Source organism: Elephas maximus, chromosome 8, assembly GCF_024166365.1.
Source record: "Elephas maximus indicus isolate mEleMax1 chromosome 8, mEleMax1 primary haplotype, whole genome shotgun sequence".
In the NCBI taxonomy this organism is placed as follows: domain Eukaryota; kingdom Metazoa; phylum Chordata; class Mammalia; order Proboscidea; family Elephantidae; genus Elephas; species Elephas maximus.
Genome location: NC_064826.1, coordinates 10,213,042 through 10,234,313, shown reverse-complemented (window position 1 = coordinate 10,234,313; position 21,272 = coordinate 10,213,042). Strand labels below are relative to the sequence as shown.

At 46.2% G+C, this 21,272-nt stretch overlaps 1 protein-coding gene across 1 annotated transcript in view; it reads right to left on the bottom strand.

Moving 5' to 3' along the window:
- The window catches only part of PARP12 (poly(ADP-ribose) polymerase family member 12), a 42,042-nt gene extending 26,901 nt beyond the window's left edge, over positions 1–15,141 (bottom strand). Inside the window, exons 1-4 of the mRNA XM_049893414.1 lie at positions 14,645–15,141; positions 10,379–10,514; positions 9,603–9,894; positions 5,499–5,600 (exon numbers count right to left, since the gene is read on the bottom strand). Coding sequence (XP_049749371.1) covers positions 5,499–5,600; positions 9,603–9,894; positions 10,379–10,514; positions 14,645–14,958 — 844 coding nt within the window. The 5' untranslated portion in view covers positions 14,959–15,141. The remainder of the gene's footprint in view (positions 1–5,498; positions 5,601–9,602; positions 9,895–10,378; positions 10,515–14,644) is intronic.
- Positions 15,142–21,272: the final 6,131 nt, after the last annotated feature.

Sequence of the window (21,272 nt, the reverse complement as noted above, 5' to 3'; positions counted from 1 at the left end):
ACAGGAAAGGAAACAAATAACCCGAATAAGAAACGAGAAGTGCCACATCACAACAGACCCAACTGAAATTAAAAGAATCATATCAGATTATTACGAAAAACTGTACTCTAACAAATTTGCAAACCTAGAAGAAATGTATGAATTCCTGGAAAAACACTACCTACCTAAACTAACACATTCAGAAGTAGAACAACTAAATAGACCCATAACAAAAAAAGAGATTGAAACGGTAATCAAAAAACTCCCAACAAAAAAAAGCCCTGGCCCGGACGGCTTCACTGCAGAGTTCTACCAAACTTTCAGAGAAGAGTTAACACCACTACTACTGAAGGTATTTCAAAGCATAGAAAATGACGGAATACTACCTAACTCATTCTATGAAGCCACCATCTCCCTGATACCAAAACCAGGTAAAGACATTACAAAAAAAGAAAATTACAGACCTATATCCCTCATGAACATAGATGCAAAAATCCTCAACAAAATTCTAGCCAATAGAATTCAACAACATATCGAAAAAATAATTCACCACGATCAAGTGGGATTTATACCAGGTATGCAAGGCTGGTTTAATATTAGAAAAACCATTAATGTAATCCACCACATAAATAAAACAAAAGACAAAAACCACATGATCTTATCAATTGATGCAGAAAAGGCATTTGACAAAGTCCAACACCCATTTATGATAAAAACTCTCACCAAAATAGGAATTGAAGGAAAATTCCTCAACATAATAAAGGGCATGTATGCAAAGCCAACAGCCAACATCACTCTAAATGGAGAGAACCTGAAAGCATTTCCCTTGAGAACGGGAACCAGACAAGGATGCCCTTTATTACCGCTCTTATTCAACATTGTGCTAGAAGTCCTAGCCAGAGCAATTAGGCTAGACAAAGAAATAAAGGGCAGCCGGACTGGCAAGGAGGAAGTAAAATTATCTCTATTTGCAGATGACATGATCTTATACACAGAAAACCCTAAGGAATCCTCCAGAAAACTACTGAAACTAATAGAAGAGTTTGGCAGAGTCTCAGGTTATAAGATAAACATACAAAAATCACTTGGATTCCTCTACATCAACAACAAGAACATCGAAGAGGAAATAACCAAATCAATACCATTCACAGTAGCCCCCAAGAAGATAAAATACTTAGGAATAAATCTTACCAAGGATGTAAAAGACCTATACAAAGAAAACTACAAAGCTCTACTACAAGAAATTCAAAAGGACATACTTAAGTGGAAAAACATACCTTGCTCATGGATAGGAAGACTTAACATAGTAAAAATGTCTATTCTACCAAAAGCCATCTATACATACAATGCACTTCCGATTCAAATTCCAATGTTATTTTTTAAGGTGATAAACAAATCACCAACTTCATATGGAAGGGAAAGAAGCCTCAGATAAGCAAAGCATTACTGGAAAAGAAGAAGAAAGTGGGAGGCCTCACTCTACCTGATTTCAGAACCTATTATACAGCCACAGTAGTCAAAACAGCCTGGTATTGGTATAACAACAGGTACATAGGCCAGTGGAACAGAATTGAGAACCCAGATATAAATCCATCCACATATGAGCAGTGTCAGTTAATGGGGGAAAAGATAGTCTTTTTAACAAATGGTGCTGGCATAACTGGATATCCATTTGCAAAAAATGAAACAGGACCCATACCTCACACCAAGCACAAAAACTAACTCCAAGTGGATCAAAGACCTAACCATAAAGACTAAAACGATAAAGATCATGGAAGAAAAAATAGGGACAACCTTAGGAGCACTAATACAAAGCATAAAGAGAATACAAAACATTACCAAAAATGACGAAGAGAAACCAGATAACTGGGAGCTTCTAAAAATGAAACACCTATGCTCATCTAAAGACTTCACCAAAAGAGTAAAAAGACCACCTACAGACTGGGAAACAATTTTCAGCTATGACATCTCCGACCAGCACCTGATCTCTAAAATCTATGATTCTGTCAAAACTCAACCACAAAAAGACAAACAACCCAATCAAGAAGTGGGCAAAGGATATGAACACACACTTCACTAAAGAAGATATTCAGGCAGCTAACAGATACATGAGAAAATGCTCTCGATCATTAGCCATTAGAGAAATGCAAATTAAAACCACGATGAGATTCCATCTCACTCCAACAAGGCTGGCATTAATCCAAAAAACACAAAATAATAAATGTTGGAGAGGCTGCGGAGAGATTGGAACTCTTATACACTGCTGGTGGGAATGTAAAATGGTACAACCACTTTGGAAATCTATCTGGCGTTTTCTTAAAAAGTTAGAAATAGAACTACCATACAACCAGAAATCCCACTCCTCGGAATATACCCCAGAGAAACAAGAGCCTTCACACAAACAGATATATGCACACCCATGTTTATTGCAGCTCTGTTTACAAAAGCAAAGAGCTGGAAGCAACCAAGGTGTCCCTCAACGGATGAATGGGTAAATAAATTGTGGTATATTCACACAATGGAATACTACGCATCGATAAAGAACAGTGACGAATCTGTGAAACATTTCATAACATGGAGGAACCTGGAAGGCATTGTGCTGAGCGAAATGAGTCAGAGGCAAAAGGACAAATATTGTATAAGACCACTATTATAAGATCTTGAGAAATAGTATAAACTGAGAAGAACACATACTTTTGTGGTTACGAGGAGGGGAGGGAGGGAGGGTGGGAGAGGGTTTTTTACTGGTTAATTAGTAGATAAAAACTGCTTTAGGTGAAGGGAAGGACAACACTCAATACATGGAAGGTTAGCTCAATTGGACTGGAACAAAAGCAAAGAAGTTTCCGGGATAAAATGAATGCTTCAAAGGTCAGCGGAGCAAGGGCGGGAGTTTGGGGATCATGGTTTAAGGGGACTTCTAACTCAATTGACAAAATAATTCTATTATGAAAACACTCTGCATCCCACTTTGAAATGTGGTGTCTGGGGTCTTAAATGCTGGCAAGCAGCCATCTAGGATGCATCAATTGGTCTCAACCCACCTGGATCAAAGGAGAATGAAGAACACCAAGGTCACACGACAACTAAGAGCCCAAGAGACAGAAAGGGCCACGTGAACCAGAGACCTACATCATCCTGAGACCGGAAGAACTAGTTGGTGTCCGGCCACAATCAATGACCTCCCTGACAGGGAGCACAACAGAGAACCCCTGAGGGAGCAGGAGATCAGTGGGATGCAGACCCCAAATTCTCATAAAAAGACCATACATAATGGTCTGACTGAGACTAGAGGAATCCCGGCGGTCATGGTCCCCAAACCTTCTATTGGCACAGGACAGGAACCATCCCCGAAGACAACTCATCAGACATGAAAGGGACTGGACAGTGGGTGGGAGAGAGATGCCGATGAAGAGTGAGCTAATTATATCAGGTGGACACTTGAGACTGTGTTGGCATCTCCTGTCTGGAGGGGGGATGGGAGGATAGAGAGAGTTGGAAGCTGGCAAAATTGTCACAAAAGCAGAGACTGGAAGGGCTGACTCATTAGAGGGAGAGCAAGTGGGAGTACGGAGTAAGATGTATATAAACTTATATGTGACAGTCTGACTTGATTTGTAAACGTTCACTTGAAGCTCAATAAAGGTTAATAAAAAAAAATCTTTAGGGAAGGGTATTCATGGGGCTGGTAGTAATGGCTGCTTCTGGGAGGAGGGAAGATATGTGAGGAAGACTTATTTCCTATCAACGAACGTTTGTATGTTTTTATCTTTCAGAACAGTAATAGGGAAGCTTGGCTAATTTGCTACTTGAAAAGAATTAGAATTTTCTAAACCCTACTGCACTCTTTCAGGCGTATCTCAATGCCACTTCTTCCCAGAACCTCTGGAAAATGGTAGGGGATTACCACGGAGGAAGGTGAGAAGGCTTCCTGGAGACCAGGCCTGGGCCAGGCAGACAAGGCTCTGGGAACAAGTTGGGGAGGCCCCCGGGAAGGCTGCCTCCCCTGAGTTCCTCGAGGCCGATCCAGCAACAGGGCAGCCCATGGTGCCAGAACGGACAGAGCCTCCAGCGGGGTCTCCCCGCCAGGCCAGAAGCCTGCTGGACTCTCTCTCCACAAGGTGTGTCCACAGCAGCGACAGATAAGGCCACAGCTAGGTCCGGACGTCGTGCGGAGTGGCTGTCTTATGGAAATACATATGTACGTGGATACTCAATAGAACATCAATAAAACCGGCTGTGGTGCTGGCGAAGATTGAATATACCACGGACTGCCAAAAGAATGAACACGTCTGTCTTGGAAGAAGTACAGCCAGAATGCCTCTTAGACGCCAGGATGGCGAGACTACGTCTCACATACTTTGGACATGTTATCAGAAGGGACCAGTCCCTGGAGAAGGACATCCTGCTTGGTAAAGGAGAGGGTCAGTGAAAAACAGGAAGACCCTCAAGGAGATGGACTGACACAGTGGCTGCAACAAATGGGCACAAGCATACCAACGACTGCGAGGATGGCGCAGGAACCAGCAGCATTTTGTTCTGTTGTGCTCAGGGCCACTGTGAGTCAGAACTGACTCAATGGCACCCCACAACAACCTAAAAACAACTACATGGCTATTTTTTTTTATTTTTAATGAGGTGGATTAACAGGTACTGACGTGGAAAAAAATTTCCAAAACACAACATCCAGTTAAAGCAGCAGGATCAATAATGTGTCACACGTCCCCATCTGTTTGAAAGTACAGAAGATAAACATCATGACCACACAGCACATGTGTACCTCTGGGGAAGGGCAGAGCAGGACTTCTATACTTCATCCTCTATTGTATGACTCTTGCAATACGACTATACTCACGAATTAAATTTTTTAAAAAAGAATGAAAAAAAACACAAGAGGTTTTGGCTGTTTTTTAAGAGGAGTTACTGAATTCGAGAAGGAATCTTTCTTCAGTCAAAGCCCAGAGTAGCAGTAAGAAGAAAACAATGGTTTAGTAAAACCACAGACCCACCCACACCCACACACACAAAAGAGCTGCCAACTCCTGACAAAAGATGGAGTGTGGGGGACTCTGTGGACCAATTCAGAAAACCCTCAACTTAACCGATTACTCATACGAGGGCCTCTTCCTGCATGAGGCCTTTTCCAGCTCCAGGGGCACCACCAAGTCCAGTCACCCTTGATACGTGACTCTGTTCCCTTTCTCCCTAGTCTTGTGCACGTCTGTGGCCCCATACTAAGCTGACCAAGTTGGGTCAACACTTGGCCCTCACTTGCTGAATGACCCAAATGTTTCTTCTGTTCCCAAAAATCGATCTAGAATTTGATTTATAGAAACTCGAAGAATTCCCACCATCCCCAGCTCCCCCCACAAAACAGCCAAAGTGCCATACCAGCTCCCCCACTAAGCATGCCCCAATCCTTGGGGAGTAAGAACTTGGGGGGCAGTCTCAGGGTGCAGGGCTGGGGCCGACAGGAAGGGCTCCCTCCCGGGGGAAATGAGGGGCTCCCTCTGACTTACCTTGGAAGCTACAAGTTTTCCAGATGTGGTACAAGCAGATCTGAGCCTTCTCCTCTTGGTTGGGAGTGTTTGGGGGCCCAGAACCTGAACTGTTTCTTCTTTCTACAAAGAAACACCACAGAGATGTATCCAATTCCACGAACGCCCCTGATAAGGGGGCTAGAGTAGTTCCAGGTGCAAAAGAGAGAAGACGATTCATTCATCTTCCTGCAGGAGACCAAACTGGGCGAGGCAACCTCACAAAACCCTATAACGGTAGGGATGACACACCCTCACACACCGGAGCCTCCACCTTTTAGGGAAGAGCCCAGGAGCCCATGGCCACAGGGTTGCTTGCAAACCCCAGGATGCTACACCATTCAGAGGGGATCTTTTCTCAGCCTGACCTCTGCCAGAATCACAAGGAAACCTTGTAAAAATACAAGTGTCCAGGTCCCCCACCCAGACTGACTGAATCAGAACCTCCAGAGGTGAGCCTGAGACACTTTTTCAGAGGAAGAGAACCACTATCCCACATGGTTGGCAGCTTAAGATGCCATCATATCTATGGTTGTCACGACCCCAGGGGGCTACTTTTCATAAACTAGATTTGATTTTTTTTTTTTTTAAGTAAGTGCTTGTTAACGCACTCAGCTGATAACCAAAAGGTTGGAGATTCAAGTCCACCCAGAGGTCCTCGGAAGAAAGGCCTGGAGATCTACTTCTGAAAAACCATCCATTAAAAACCCTGTGGAGCACAGCTCTACTCTGACACACACGGAGTTGCCATGAGTCGGAGCTGACTCCATGGCACCTGGTTTTTTTTTTTTCTTTTTTTTGGAGGTGGGGTGTGCAGAAAACGTATTTCTAATTCTCATTAAACATTTTTTTAAATTGAACTTTAGATGAAGGTTTATAGAACTGACTAGTTTCTCGTCAAACAGTACACACAACTAACTGATGAGAAACTAGTCTGTTCTCTAAACCTTCATCTAAAGTTCAATTTAAAAAAAAAAAACAGTACACACGTTGTTCTATGACATTGGTTAACAACCCCACAACATGTCAACGCTCTCCCTTCTCGACCCTGGGTTCCCCGTTACCAGCTTTCCTGTTCCCTCCTGCATTCCAGTCCCTGCCCCAGGGCTGGTGTGCCCCTTTAGTCTTTTTTTCTTCCATGGGCCTATTCAATCTCTGGCTGAAGGGTGAACCTCAGAAGTGACCTCAGTACTGAGCTGAAAGGGTGTCCAGGGGCCATACTCTCAGGGTTTCTCCAGTCTCTGTCAGGCCAGAAAGTCTGGTCTTTCTTTTTGAGTTAGAATTTTGTTCTACATTCTTCTCCAGCTCTGTCTGGGACCCTCTGTTGTGATCCCTGTCAGAGCAGTCAGTGGTGGTAGCCGGGCACCATCTAGTTGTACTGGACTCAATCTGGTGGAGGCCGTGGTAGATGTGCTCCATTAGTCCTTTGGACTAATCTTTCCCTTGTATCTTTAGCTTTCTTCATTCTTCCTCGCTCCCAAAGGGGTGAGATCAGTGGAGTATCATAAATGGCCACTCACAGGCTTTTAAGACCGCAGGCGCTACTCACCAAAGTAGAATGCAGAACATTTTCTTTATTATAAACTGTTATACCAATTGAGCTAGATGTTCCCCGAGACCATGGTCCCCACAGACCTCAGCCCAGCAATTCAGCCCCTCAGGGAGTCTGGATGTGTCTATGGAGCTACCATGACCTTGCCTTGTACAGCACACAGGTTTTTTTAAATGAACTATTTAGAATCGGGTGCCAATATCAAGAAAAAGGCACTAAAAAGAAAGCCTACATATTAGAACAAAACCTCCTTAGTTAGTTTTAGGTTGTTATAAGAAACTTGGAAGGACCCCTTATGGAGCAGTGGTTAAGTGGTTGGTTCGAACCCACTAGCCACTCCATGGGAGAAAGATGTGGCAGTCTGCTTCTGTATAGATTTAAAAAAAAAAAAACTAAACGCCTTGCTGTCCAGTTAATTCCATCTCATAGCAACCCTGCAGGACAGAGGAGAACTGCCCCATAGGGTTTCCCAGGTAGAAAATCTTTACAGAAGCAGATTGTCACATCTTTCTCCCATGGGGCTGCTGGTAGGTTTGAACCGCCAACCTTTCGGTTAGCAGTCAAGTGCTTAACCACTGTGCGACCAGGTCTCCTTATCCATAAAGATTACATTCTAGGAAGCACTATGGGGCAGTTCTACCCTGTCCCTTACGGTTGCTATGAGTCGGAATCGACTCGATGGCAGTGGGTTTGAGGTTTTTTTGTTTGTTTGTTTCTAAGAATCTTAATGTAAAAGGGCATGTGAGTACTTCCAGCATTTCGCTTTGGTTGTACCCCTCCAGCGAGCCTGTATCCAGTACTCACATCTGCTCCTATCTGCCTGCCCCAAAGAAGCAGAGAAAACTCCTCATAGCCCTCCCATTTAGCACTACCTGTCATTCTCTTGGAAACCCTGGTGGCGCAGTGGTTAATAGCTACGGCACCTATCCAAAAGGTTAGCAGTTCAAATCCACCAGGCGCTCCTTGGAAACTCTATGGGGCAGTTCTACTCTGTCCTATATAGTCAGAATCAACTCGATGGCAACAGATTTGGTCAGTCTCTTATTCACCGTCCCTTTTCCTCTTATGGCCCCTCAGATACTCCACAGGCTGGGCCTTAACACCCCTGCCTAGGAGGCCCTCATGGTCAAGCCCTCCCTCACTAAGAGCTGATAACTGCTCTTTAGACCTGACTTCACTCAGCAACAGGACCTTCCCTCCCTCTGACAAGGTCGAATCCAACTGACGCTATTAAAGACCCATTGAAAGCAAACCCTCTCTGCGTCTGGGCTTCCTACAGTCAAAAGAAATTTATAACAAAATGTAACTGAAGAAAGTGTAAAGAAAAAAAACTCACACAACCAGGGAAACGTTTAAATATAAAAGATGATAAAATCGGGTGATGAGTTTGCTGGCTGGCAGTGCTGCCGCTCACCTGACAGCTCAGGCAACAGTCTACAAAACCCCAGGTGTCACCACAGGTGGTTTACCTGTGAGCTTCGGGTAGGAGCCACGGCTCACGGAGGCATCACCAGGCCCGGTGCGGTGTCTGGCATGCGGCAAGCACTCCAATTTCAGAATGAAAGCCTGGACGACTGGGCTGGTCAGCCAGCCGCCTTGACTATGAAATCTGGGACACCATGTGTCATAAGCCCGAGGGACCACGTTATTCACCTCCACGTTACAGGTGCTCAGAAAATGCTTATTAAATAAACACTGCTCAAGCCCCCCGCCCCCTTTTGCTGACATTTCTTTAAAAATAAATAGGTACCCTAGCACTCATTTACTCAACACAGGTCCAAGTGCCTCCCAGGGGCAGGCGCTATGCAGGCGCTGTCCAGCGGTATACAAAGCAGACACACTGACAATGGTTCAGAAAATTCCACTTGTGCACATCAAGAAGACAGCCACTGCCAAAAGCAAAGCCTGCTTCTTTCAGTCATCTTTTTAAATCAAAACAGAACCCAACTTGAGGACTGACCCAGAGGTGTGCAGCCTGGGGCTTTTGACTCTGGGGACCTTCACTGAAGGGGTGGGGGCAACTGCACTGGGGGAGAGCAGGGTCGTCCATTCCAGAACAGACCAGACCCACCCGGAATTCATGCTTCCTCAACACCAACTCCCATCTGTCTAGAACACCTTGACAAATTTCCATCTGAGATTTCGATTATCTTTACAACCCCCACTAGCTAGAAGGGGTCCCTACCACCATTTTACTAGAAAAAAAAAAGCAGCACCAAAAAAAAAAAAAAAAGCCCCACTGCCGTTGAGTTGATTCCAACTCACAGTGACCCTACAGGACACAGTAGAACTGCCTCAGGGGGTTTCCAAGGCTATAAATCTTTACAGAAACAGAGAGCCACATCTTTCTCCCTCAGAGCGCCTCATGGGTTCAAACCACTGACCTTTTTGGTTGGCAGCCGAGCACTTTAACCACTGTGCCACCTGGGCTCCTTTAGAAGAAGCATAGACTTGCTGAAAATCAAACAGCCCATTTCAAGGCAACTGGGCCCCAGGACCCCATACCACAAGCCTGCAGAATCCCTGAGTCTCACCAGAGGTCGCCTGAGGGCCCGGGAGTGGGGTATCCAGGACGGACCCCTGATTCTTGATGTCATGTGCGTTCCTGTAAATGGCAGGCAGCCTGCGTACCAGGTCGGGGCTCATGCCCAGCTTCTTCAGTTTCACCACCGTCTCAGGGCTAGAGAAGTCGTGGGATCGCTTACAGCTCGCGCCAAACTTGCACTCGCACTGTAAGAAGTACTGGCAGATGTGGAGCTTGATGCACTCTGTCTGGAAGGTGCAGGAGCCGTGGGGCCCGTCGCCTTTATTGTAATGAAGGCAGATCTGGGGAGAGAAGCAGAGACACCGGCTGAGGGAGGCTCCACACGGCACACCCTCCCCACCGACCAGCCACTGGTTACGGAAGGCCCCAAGGCCAGAGCTGTGATTCTGCCAACCCCATGGGCCACGCAGCTCATGGCTACGAGGACATCACTAACTCTGGGTGGACGCCTACAGCGTGCTCGTGGTTAAAGGGGGAACTGGAAGGAGAGCAGACGGTCAAGAGCCAGCCCCTCCACTGGGAAAGTCCAAAGGGCTTCAAACAGGCCAGAGCAGCTTCCTTGACCGAGTCTTTGTGAGTGTGTGGTACATATACAGGTGACATTTGCCACTTCTACCATCTCCACATGCACAGTTCAGTGACATTAATTACGTTCACCGCGTTGTTCAGCCAGCATCGTCAACCGTTCACCAAGCCATCTGAGCCTAAGTTGTGGGACGGACTCCCCCTCCTCCCTCCCACGGAGCTGCCCCAGCTGGCACTCACGTCGGGCAGGAGCCAGGGGTCATTCTGGAACAACAGCTGGCAGAGCTCACTGAAGCTGAGGTGGTCTACGCCGTGGGCCCTCAGCACGCCCTGGTTGTGCAGAGTCATCAGGCTGTGGCCATTCCTGCAGCTCTTCCTGCAAAGAAGCAGAGCTGGCAAAGTCACTCTTCAAGAGGATTTTTCTACACTTCCTGACGTTCATAAGCACCAGAAAAACCAGTATGTCCATGCAATGAGAAACCGTAATTCTTACCTGCAAGGGAGGACATGCTACCTAGCAAGTTCCAGGGCCCAGGACAGAGCCCCTCACAGGCACTAGATGAGAAGTACAGGCCAAGGAAGGGTCCCCGATCACCCATCGCCCATCATAGAACAATGCGGGGAAAGGGCCTTGGTCAGGCACTCACTGTGCCCAGCCTCTGGCCCCATGCCTTTAGAATCAAAGATAAACCTTCTAATGACCACCTGAGTCACAAACCCGGAAGTACCAGGCAAATAGCACCCGCATGACTCAGCTGTGTCTGAGGACACCTCAGCACCGCCGGGTGGGGCAAGCAGCCCTGCCTGACAGGTGTAGGGGGCCTCTATGCCCTGCAGGGAAAACGGTCCCCACGGAGCCAGACCCACCCAGGTTATTCTCACAACCAACTACCTTTACATCTCCCCCCACTTCTGGAACTCCGAGGATTCCCGACCACTTTAAATCTTTCTTCACCAAAAACTACAGGCTTCTTACAATCCTTTGTTGAAGCGCCCTCACTAATTTCCTCTGACAAAGGAAAATTTAATTCCATAAGAGAACATGGTTCTCTGAGGCTTACGAGTTAAGTACTCACATATTTTTTTTTTACAAAAGCAGTGCAGGAGAAAGAGCTTGGCTTTTGGTTCAGCATTGCTGAAATACGTTTTCACTCAAAACACACCTGGCCCAGCATGGAGACAAGCCTTTGACCTGAGACCCAGCAGCTGACCCATCAGCTCTTGTGAATAACTTATCAGAAGAACCCCTGGTCGCCCCCACCTCAGTGAAAGGAGTCTCGCCCTCCCAGTGGTACAGGCAGAAACCCTGGAGTCATCCTTGGCCTCCCATCTCTCATCTAGTGGAAGCAGCAGACAGAGGTGATTCCAATGTGGGGTCAAAGTGCAGTCAGCTGTGCTGGGAACACGTCAGCCCAAGAGAAGGGGCACCTGGGCTGGGGCCAGCACTGGAGAGGAAGCCAGGGGAAGGCTCCTGGAAGCCCTAGCTGAATCCTTAAAGGCTGAGGACAAGTCAGGCAAGGAGAAGCAGGAAGAACATTTTAGGAAGAGGGGCGAAAACTTGTGGTGCTGCAGAGCCAAATATACTTAATGATTACAGTGATGACGACGATGATTACTGCTAATGCTTACTGAGCATTACCACGTACCAGGGACTTGCCTAAACGCTTAATGAGTTAGCCCATTCAGTCCTCAGAATTAGCTATGAGATGGGCAATATTATTATGCCCAATTCACAGACAAGGAAACTCTGGCTTGGATGTAAAGTGACTTGCCCAAGATCACCCAGCTAGCCAGGAACAAAGCAGGGATTCAAAGGAGGCAGACTGGATCCTGGACTGAGCTCCAGACCAAGCGCCCCACTGCCTCCTAGGAGGCCTGGGACCCTTACCAGCCTTGCCACCAATGAAGAAGAGCAGGGCTGATGGTCTACTTCTGTCATAACTGACCCTGCGACTCAGGGAGACAAGCAGAATCACAGGGCAGGCACAGAAGTGCAGCAAACTGCACTCGTTCACCCTAATATGGCCAGAAACAGAGAAGGAAGATTGTAGACATTCCCCATGTCAGAATGAAGAACTCAGAATCATCTAGGTCAGTAAATTCCGACATCTAGATGTCTAGGACAAGTAAAATCTGGGCCCAAATGGGGGAGGCTAGCCAGAGAATCGGGCTTCCATCGTTATTTGACCAATGAGAGGGCTCGCCTGAGAATTGGACTTTCATCATTATTTTAGCCCATTGAGGGGGACTCGCCTGGGAATCAGGTTTCCATCATTATTTTACCAAATGTGAGGGGGACTCGCCTGAGAATTGGGTTTCCATCGTTACTTTACCAAATGTGGGGGGCTCACCTGAGAATTGGGTTTCCATCACTATTTTACCAAATATGAGTTCACCTGAGAATCATGTTTCCATTGTTATTTTACCAAATGTAGGGGGCCCTCCTGAGAATCGGTTTCCATCATTTAACAAAAGTTAGGGGCTCACCAGATAACTAGGCTCCACCGTTCTTTTACCACATGAGGACACTGTAAAGAGCCATCGGTGGTATAGTCATTACGCCCACACCCACCTGCCCACGCAACAGTTCTCTGCACAACTATTTCCTCTCAGCACAGCTCCTCCTTCTCTGAGGAGCTTCCTCTCCACCAGTCTCCCACCAGCTGACTTCCCCAGGGCAGCACCCTCCACTCAGCCCTCTTTTCAGGTCTCAGGTTCCAAAAGGGATCTCGCCCGCCCCGCCAACACCTCCCACACAGCACATTGGCCTAGTCTTCTTCCCAAGCTTCCACCTGGAGAGTCATCTCCAAGGCAGCTTCAAACTGAAATCCGTCCCACTCTCTCAGTTACCAACACCACCCCCCAAGGGTGGGAACAGGAACCTAGATGTCATCATCTCCCTCACTGCCTGTCACCACCCTGTCCCAAACTCCAAACTCTCTCAAATACACCCCTTCCTCAAACTCCAAGGCCATTCCTCAGGATTTGGAAAATTCTTATCTAGACATTTTTGGGCAGCTGCTTCCCAGGGATGACATTTCCCTGCATCAAGGTGGGGTCATGAGACAGCTTCTGGTCCATGGAATGTGGGTGGCAGGATGTCCACCACTTCCAGACCTGGCCCATAAGCCCGCCATACAACCCTCTACTTCCATCTACTCACTAGAACCTCATACCCACAATGGCCTTGAGAGCTATGTGTTGAGGACAGCAGGGTCTCAGTCAGTCCATTGGTCTCTGAGACTGCGTGGAGCAAACCCCCAGTCCATGCTGACAAGTGGGCCTGACATGAGCATGAAATAATTTCTATTGTGTGAAAGAAGGGAAGGAGTGAAACAAAGAGAAAGAAGCAAACAAACCAAATTCTCCGGTATCTGGCCTAGCTTTCTACTGGGTCCCCAGCACACCCTGCTAAAACAGCATCCACACAGCTGCCTAACACTTCTACTTAAAACACACATCTGATGGCTGCCCTCCCCTGTCATTCGATGCGCCCATCACCTTCAGGGTGAGGGCCAAGTTCTTCAGCATAAATTTCACACATTCCACCAATCTCAAGGACCACCCAGCTACCACATCAGAGCAGGTGCTAAGTGCTGGGAGACAGCCACCCAGGGAGGAGACAGCTGAGGCCTCTGCCCTCACAGAGCTTACATTCTACCAGGAGGAGCCACATGATAGGGCAGAAAGCAACAGATGTGGAAAAGGGCTCCCAAGAAAAGGCATACAGAGGCTTAACCCATCCAGGGACGAACCAGTGGAAGTCTACCAAAAAAGGCTGGAACATTCCAGAACAGAAAGGCATCCAGGACGGACGGAAGCCAGGGCGGACAGCCACCAGTTCCTAAAGGACCTTGGCGGTGAAGGTAAGAAGTTTGCACTTTATTCAAAATGCAGGTGAGCAACAGGTGCTGGGCAGAGAAAGCCCTCGAATCCAGCTCCCAGCTCCAGAGGCCCACGGAGTTGCGGAGCACCGAGAAAAGGTCAGATGCAGGCCCTTTTCCTCTGCACGCCCCCCACCTTGGGCACAGCTGCCCCATCCCCAGCCCCGCCCATCCCACCCAACATCACCACGCCCAGGTCAGTCTCCGGGACTGCAAGAGCCTAGAGGGCACCGCTGACCGTGCGTCCCTTCCATAGTGCCAAGTATTCAGTAGGTGCTCAATAAATGTTCCTTAGCGTGAACGGTGGTGTAGTGGTTAAGTGCTACAGCTGCTAACCAAAGGGTTGGCAGTTCAAATCTGCCAGGCGCTCCTCGGAAACTCTATGGGGCAGCTCTACTCTGTCCTATAGGGTCGCTGTGAGTTGGAATCGACTTGATGGCACTGGGTTGGGTTTGGTTTGATTTAGCGTGAATGTACGAGGAGGCCAGAGAACGGCCTCCTCAAGGTCTCCCCAGACTTTAATAAAGTCCCAAGCGCGGCGGGAGAGGAGATGCCGGCCCCAGCGCCCCGGCTCCAGGCTCCCGGCCCCAGCACGCCCGCCCCGCCGTCCGTCGGGGCTCACCCGGACTCCTGGAACTTGCACGCCCCGTAGAGCAGGAACTTGCAGAGGTGCAGCTGCGCGCAGAGCCCGGCGCAGGCCGTCCGGCGGCCCTGGGGCCCGCGGCAGAGACGCAGCTTGGTCACGGCCAGCACCACGCGCCGCGCCCGGCCCCCGGGCCCCCGCGTCGCCACCGCCAGCCGCCCGCCATCCCGCAGCAGCGCCGCCAGCGTCCTCTCGTCCGCGCGCAGCCGCTTCCGCAGCTCGTCCAGCTCCAGGCCGCCGCCCGCCGCGCACAGCGCCTGGGTCGCCTCGCCGAGCGCCGCGGCCAGCGCCATGGCGGGACACGGGGTGCGGGGACCCCAGAGGCCGCGGGGACGCCGGAGGCCGCGGGGACGCCGGAGGCCGCGGACGACTGTGGAGGCTGAGAGTGCGGGAGGCCGGCGCGTTCGGCGTTCGACGGCTGACGGCTGCCGGCCGCTCCCACCGGGTGGAGACGCCAGCGGGAATCGAAACTAAAAGCCGGCGCGGCGGGGACAGCGGATTCGGCGGGCCGGGCCCCGCCCCGCCCCGCCCCGGGTCGCAGCTGCGCCTGGTCGGCCGCGCGCAGGGTCCCCAGCTGTGTCCGCGGCCGGGGAGCTGTCGGCCTCCGGACGCCTCGGCGGGGCCTACACGCGGCCCCCGGGCGTGTTAGGAGTGGCAGTCGCTTCCCCGGCCGCGCTCCACCGCGACAAGGGGTGCAGAGGCCGAGAGTGCTCGGACGTGCCAGCGCGTCGTCGGGCCGAAGCCCACGCCGTCGCCAAACAGCGCTGGCGTTTCAGAACTGCGCTGTCTGTCCGCCAGTGCCAACGTTGGCGAGCCGGGTGGGACGCCCGCCTGTAAGAGGTGCTGAAGGCAGACCTGGGCTTCCTGGACGGCCCCCACGAGGGGGACAGCGAAGGTGGGCCCCGCGCCTCAGAACCCATGGCATCAGTCACTCCTACCCCATCGCAAAATGGTTTTAAATGTTACTGCAGCCTCAATGCGGGCAGTAGATGCCTTATTTTTTTTAAAGGCTATGTTCTTTGAAAACAGAAACCCATTTCTCTCCACCTCTGTTAAGTAAATATTGAACAAATATTCAAAGACCGTTGTTCAGAGGCAAGGGCCATTCATGCATCACTGATGGAATGTAAATTTTTAGAGTCCCTTGGGAAGGTAATTTGGAAATAGCTATTAAAATTTAAAATGTATACGACCTGTGACCCAGTCATCTTTCTTCTGGGAATCTTCTAGAATTAAAAGGAACACCTGGTAGGTTATGTACAAAAGTGTTTCTAGGGAGGAGGTGGTTTTGGGAATATGTCTGATCCTTATCCACACTGTTATACCGCTAAAACACACATACATTAAATCCAAATCTACTGACTGAACTAGGACATCCGTGTTGTGTTAAGTGAAAAAAGAAAGCTGTACAGAAATGTCTAGATCAATAACAGTAAGAAAATCCTGATTGTGTGTATGTGGCCAGATGTGGCTGAATGAGCCTGGGGAAAGCTAGGGAAGGGCACACATCAAGCTGTTTTCATTAACAGGTTTGTAGGGAGTGTGTGGTGGGGGGGACCAGGAAAGTGGAAAAGAGAAGATGAGAAGTAGGAAGATTGTGGTAAAAAAAAGATATATATGTACATGTTTAAAAAAACAAAAAACTCGTTGCCATCGAGTTGATTGCAACTCATAGTGACCCTACAGGACAGAGGAGACCTGCCCAATAGAGTTTCCAAGGAGCGCCTGGTGGATTCAAACTGCCAAACTTCTGGTTACCAGCCTTAGCTCTTAACCATTACGCCACCAGGGTTTCTAGTATATATATACATATGTATGTATGTATATGTATATATATGGTATAGTGTTAAAATGAATCTAAAATCCTATATTATTACTACAAAAATGTGAACATACTAAGTATATGGATGAAAACTAGAGTAACAAACAAATGAAAATGAATTGATTTAATTAAGGAATGGGCTGATGGACAATTTTTCTCTTGGATTTAAATGGTTTTAATGTTATTTTGGGAGTCCCTGTTATTTTGGGGCACAAACAGTTAAGCACTCGACTGCTAACTGAAAGGTTGGTGGCTCAAACCCACCCAGAAGCACCAGCGAAGACAGGCCTGGTGATCTGCTTCTGAAAGGTCACAGCCATGAAAACCCTATGAAGCAGTTCTACTCTGTACACGTGGGGTCACCGTTAGTCAGAATCAACTCAATGGCGAATAACAACGACGATGTTGTTTTGCAATAAAATAACCACTTTAAAAGAAATGAGGAGTGGTATCAGCAACATGGCAGAGTAGGACCTCTGAAAATTTGCCCTTCCATAAAAGCAACAACAACAAAAAGAAGTGGCAAAAATGGGTAGAATCAACTTCAGAACTCAGGAAATTAACCAAAGGCTTGCAGCAACTCAGTGAGCATTTAGTCAAGAACAGTGACTGACCCTCAGTAAAACAGTGATCTTTGTGGCATTTTAATTTACCCTCGTCCTATCTCCTGCTCCCCAACTCATGGCAGCCTTGAAAAATAACTGGTACTGGAGGGAGCAGAATGGAACTGGAACTATCTCAAAGCTTCATTCCCAAAGGACAGTACTTTTCTGACCTATTTGAGGTTCCCTGGAAGACCCCAGTGGAAAGGCTTGTTTTTATTTGACCTTATTTGAACTAGCTCAGTGCTAAAGTCTTCTCTCCGGGAGGAGTTTGTCAAATGTTTTCACAAATGCTTGAAGTGGTGGATAACAGTTGCTGCAAACAATGTTATTATTGTTGTTAGTGCCATCCAGTCGGTTCCGACTCACAGTGACACTATGTACAGGAAAACATAACAGGCCCTATCCTGCACCATCCTCACAATCATTGTTACACTTGAGCCCCCTGTTGTTGCAATCCACTGTGTCAATCTATCTCATTGAGGGTCTTCCTCTTTTTTGTTGACTCTTCACCTTAAAAAAAGAAAAAAAAAATTTTTTTTTTTTCTTCACCTTACCAAGCATGATGTCCTTCTCCAGGGACTGGTCCCTCCCGATAACATGTCCAAAGTATGAGATGAAGTCCCACCATCCTTGCTCCTAAGGAGCATTCTGGCTGTACTTCTTCCAAAACAGATTTGTTTGTTCTTTTGGCAGTCCATGGTATATTCAGTATTCTTCACCAACACCATAATTCAGTGGCATCAATTCTTCTTCAGTCCTTCTTATTCACTGTCCAGCTTTCACATGCATATGAGGTGATTGGAAACACCATGGCTTGGGTGCACGTTAGTCCTGAAGTGACATTTTTGCTTTTTAACACGTTGAAGAGGTCTTTTGCAGCAGATTTGTCCAACGCAATGTGTCTTTCGGTTTCCTGACTGCTGCTTCCATGGGCGATTGTGAATCCAAGTAAAATGAAATCCTTAACAACGTCAATATTTTCTCTGTTTATCATGATGTTGCTTATTGGTCCAGCTGTGGGGATTTCTATTTTCTTTATGTTGAGGTGTAATCCATAGTGAAGGCTGTGATCTTTGGTCTTCATCAGTAAGTGCTTAGAGTCCTCTTCACTTTTAGCAAGCAAGGTTGTGTCACCTGCATATCACAAGTTGTTAATGAATCTTCCACCAATCCTGATGCTGCGTTCTTCTTCACATAGGCGAGCTTCTCAGATTATTGGCTCAGCATACAGATTACATAAGTATGGTGAAATGATACAACCCTGACACACCTACTTCCTGACTTTAAACCACACAGTATCCCTTTGTTGTGTTTGAACGACTGCCTCTTGATCTATGTACATGTTCCTCAGGAGCACAAGTAAGTGTTCTGGAATTTCTATTATTCGCAATGGTATCCATAATGTGTTATGATCCACACAGTCAAATACCTTTGCTTAGTCAATAAAGCACAGGCAAACATCTTTCTGGTATTCTCTGCTTTCAGCCACATCCATCTTAAATCAGCTGTGATATCCCTCATTTCACATCCTGTTCTGAACCCAGCTTAAATTTCTGGCAGTTCCCTGTCTATGTGCAGCTACAACAACTTTTGAATGATATTCAGCAAAATTTTACTTGTGTGGGATATTAACAATATTGTTTGATAATTTTCACATTCTGTTGGATCACCTTTCTTTGGAATGGGTACAAATATGGATCTCTTTCAGTTGGTTGGCCAGGTAGCTGTCTTCCAAATTTCTTGGCATAGATGAGTGAGCACTTCCAGTGCTACATCCGTTTGTTGAAACATCCCAATTGGTATTCCACCAATTCCTGGAGCCTTGTTTTTCACCAGTGCCTCCAGGGCAGCTTGCAATTATTCCTTCAATACCATCGATTCTTAATCATATGCTACTCCTGAAATAATTGAACATCAACCAGTTTTTTTGGTCTAGTGACTCTGTGTATATTTCTTCCATCTTCTTTTGATGCTTCCTGGGTTGTTTAATATTTTCCCTGAAGAAGCCTTCAAAATTGCAACTTGAGGCTTGAATTATTCTTCCATTCTCCCAGCTTGAGGAATGCCAAGTGTGTTCTTCCCAAAAAGCTCAAATGGAAACACTGAGGAACGTGATGTCCCTGTTGTTGTTGTTGTTGATTCTGACTTACAACAACCCTATAAGACAGGGTAGAACTGCCCCATAGGGTTTCCTAGGCTGTAATCTTTATGGTAGCATATTGTCAGGTCTTCCCTCCTGTGAGATGCTGGATGGGTTTGACTTGCTAACCTTTCAGTTAGCAGCCAAGCACTTAACCATTAGGCCACCAGGGCTCCTTGAGTTGTCTCTAGGGACTCTGAAAAGCCCTGATATATTCCTGGGAATCAAGAAGGCCAAGTGCATGCATAGGGCTGTGAGCATGTTCAAGAAAGGCTCTAAACAATCACCTCTGGCTGATTTTGAGGGTCTGTGCAAGCAGCAAGTAGAATCCAAGGCAGAGTTGTAAATGCCTGACCAAAACTCCAAAAAACTAAATGCAAGTATGGGAATAATGTCTCACTAAATAGAGAATATCAATTAAAAAAAGGAACCAAGTAGACATCCTGGAGCTGAAAAGTATAATAACTGAAATGAAAAAATTCACTAAAGATGTTCAACAACAGATTTAAAAGAATCAGCAACTTGAAGATTGGTCAATTTAGATTATCTACTTTGCAGAACAGAAAGAAAAGAGAATGAATAAAAATTAACACAGCCTCAGAGACTGAGAGAATCTTGAAAGCAGGAAGAGAGAAATGACTCATCTCATACAAAGGATCCTAAATAAGATTAATAGCTGATCTCTCATCAGAAACTATGGAGGCCAGAAGGTAGTGGCATGACATATTCAAAGTGCTGAAAGAAAAAGAACTCTCCATCAAAAATTTTGTATCTGGCAAAACTATCCTTTAAAAATGAAGGAGAAACTAAGTCACCCCCAGATAAACAAAAAACTGAGAAAATTAGTCACTAGTGAACCTGCCCTATAAGAAACACTAAAGGGAGTTCTTCAGACTGTAATGAACAGACCCTAGACAGTAACTTGAATCCACATGAAGAATTAAAAAGCATCGATAAAGGTAACTACATAGGCAAATATAAAAGACAATATAAATTTTTTTTTGTTTGTAACTCTTTTTTTCCCTCTCTGGTTTAAAAGACAACTGCATATCACGATAATTATAAATCTAAGCTGATGGGCACAAAATGTATAAAGATGTAATTTGCGACAATAACAAATGGAAACAAAACTATATAGAAGAAACACTTTTGTATACTATTGAAATTAATTTGGTATTAATACAAACTACACTGTTACATAAATTAAGATTTTAATGGTAATCCTCAGGGCAACCATTAAAGAAACAACTAAAAAATACATATATAATCAAGAGAATTAATACAGTATGCTAGAAAATGTCTTACACAAAAGAAAGCAGTAATAGATGACTTGAGGAACTAAAAAGAAATAAGACATATAGAAAATAGCAAAAAGAGACAAAAATCCTACCTTATTTGTAATTACATTAAACATGAATGGACTAAACTCTCCAATCAAAAGGCAAAGATTTTTGGGATAGATTTAAAATATATATGTATCCAACTATAATGCTGTCTACAACACATACACTTTAGATCCAAAGACACAAATAGGTTGAAAGAAGAGGATAGAAAAGATATACCATGGAAATGGTAATCAAAAGAGAGCTGGAGTGAATTCAAAAAAGTAGGGTGAGAATGGTTATGCAACTTGAAGAATGTAATCAATGTGACTGAATTAACCCACCCCACTGCCGTCGAGTTTATGAGTGACTGAATTATACATGTAGAAATTGTTGAACTGGTATATGTTCTGCTGTGTATGTTCTCAAAAACAACAGCAAAAATAAAATCATGAAAAAAGAAAAGAGGAAAGAGCGCTGGAGTGACTATACTAATATAAGACAAAATAGACTTTAAGACAAACATCGTTACTAGAAACAAAGGACATTTTATAATGATAAATGACTCAATCTATCAAAAATATATAACAATTATAAACATATATGCACCTAACAAAAGAGCCCCAAAATACTTGATGCAAAAAACTGACAGAATTGAAGGGAAAAATAGACAATTCAACAATAATAGTTGAAGACTTTAATATTCTACTTTCAATAA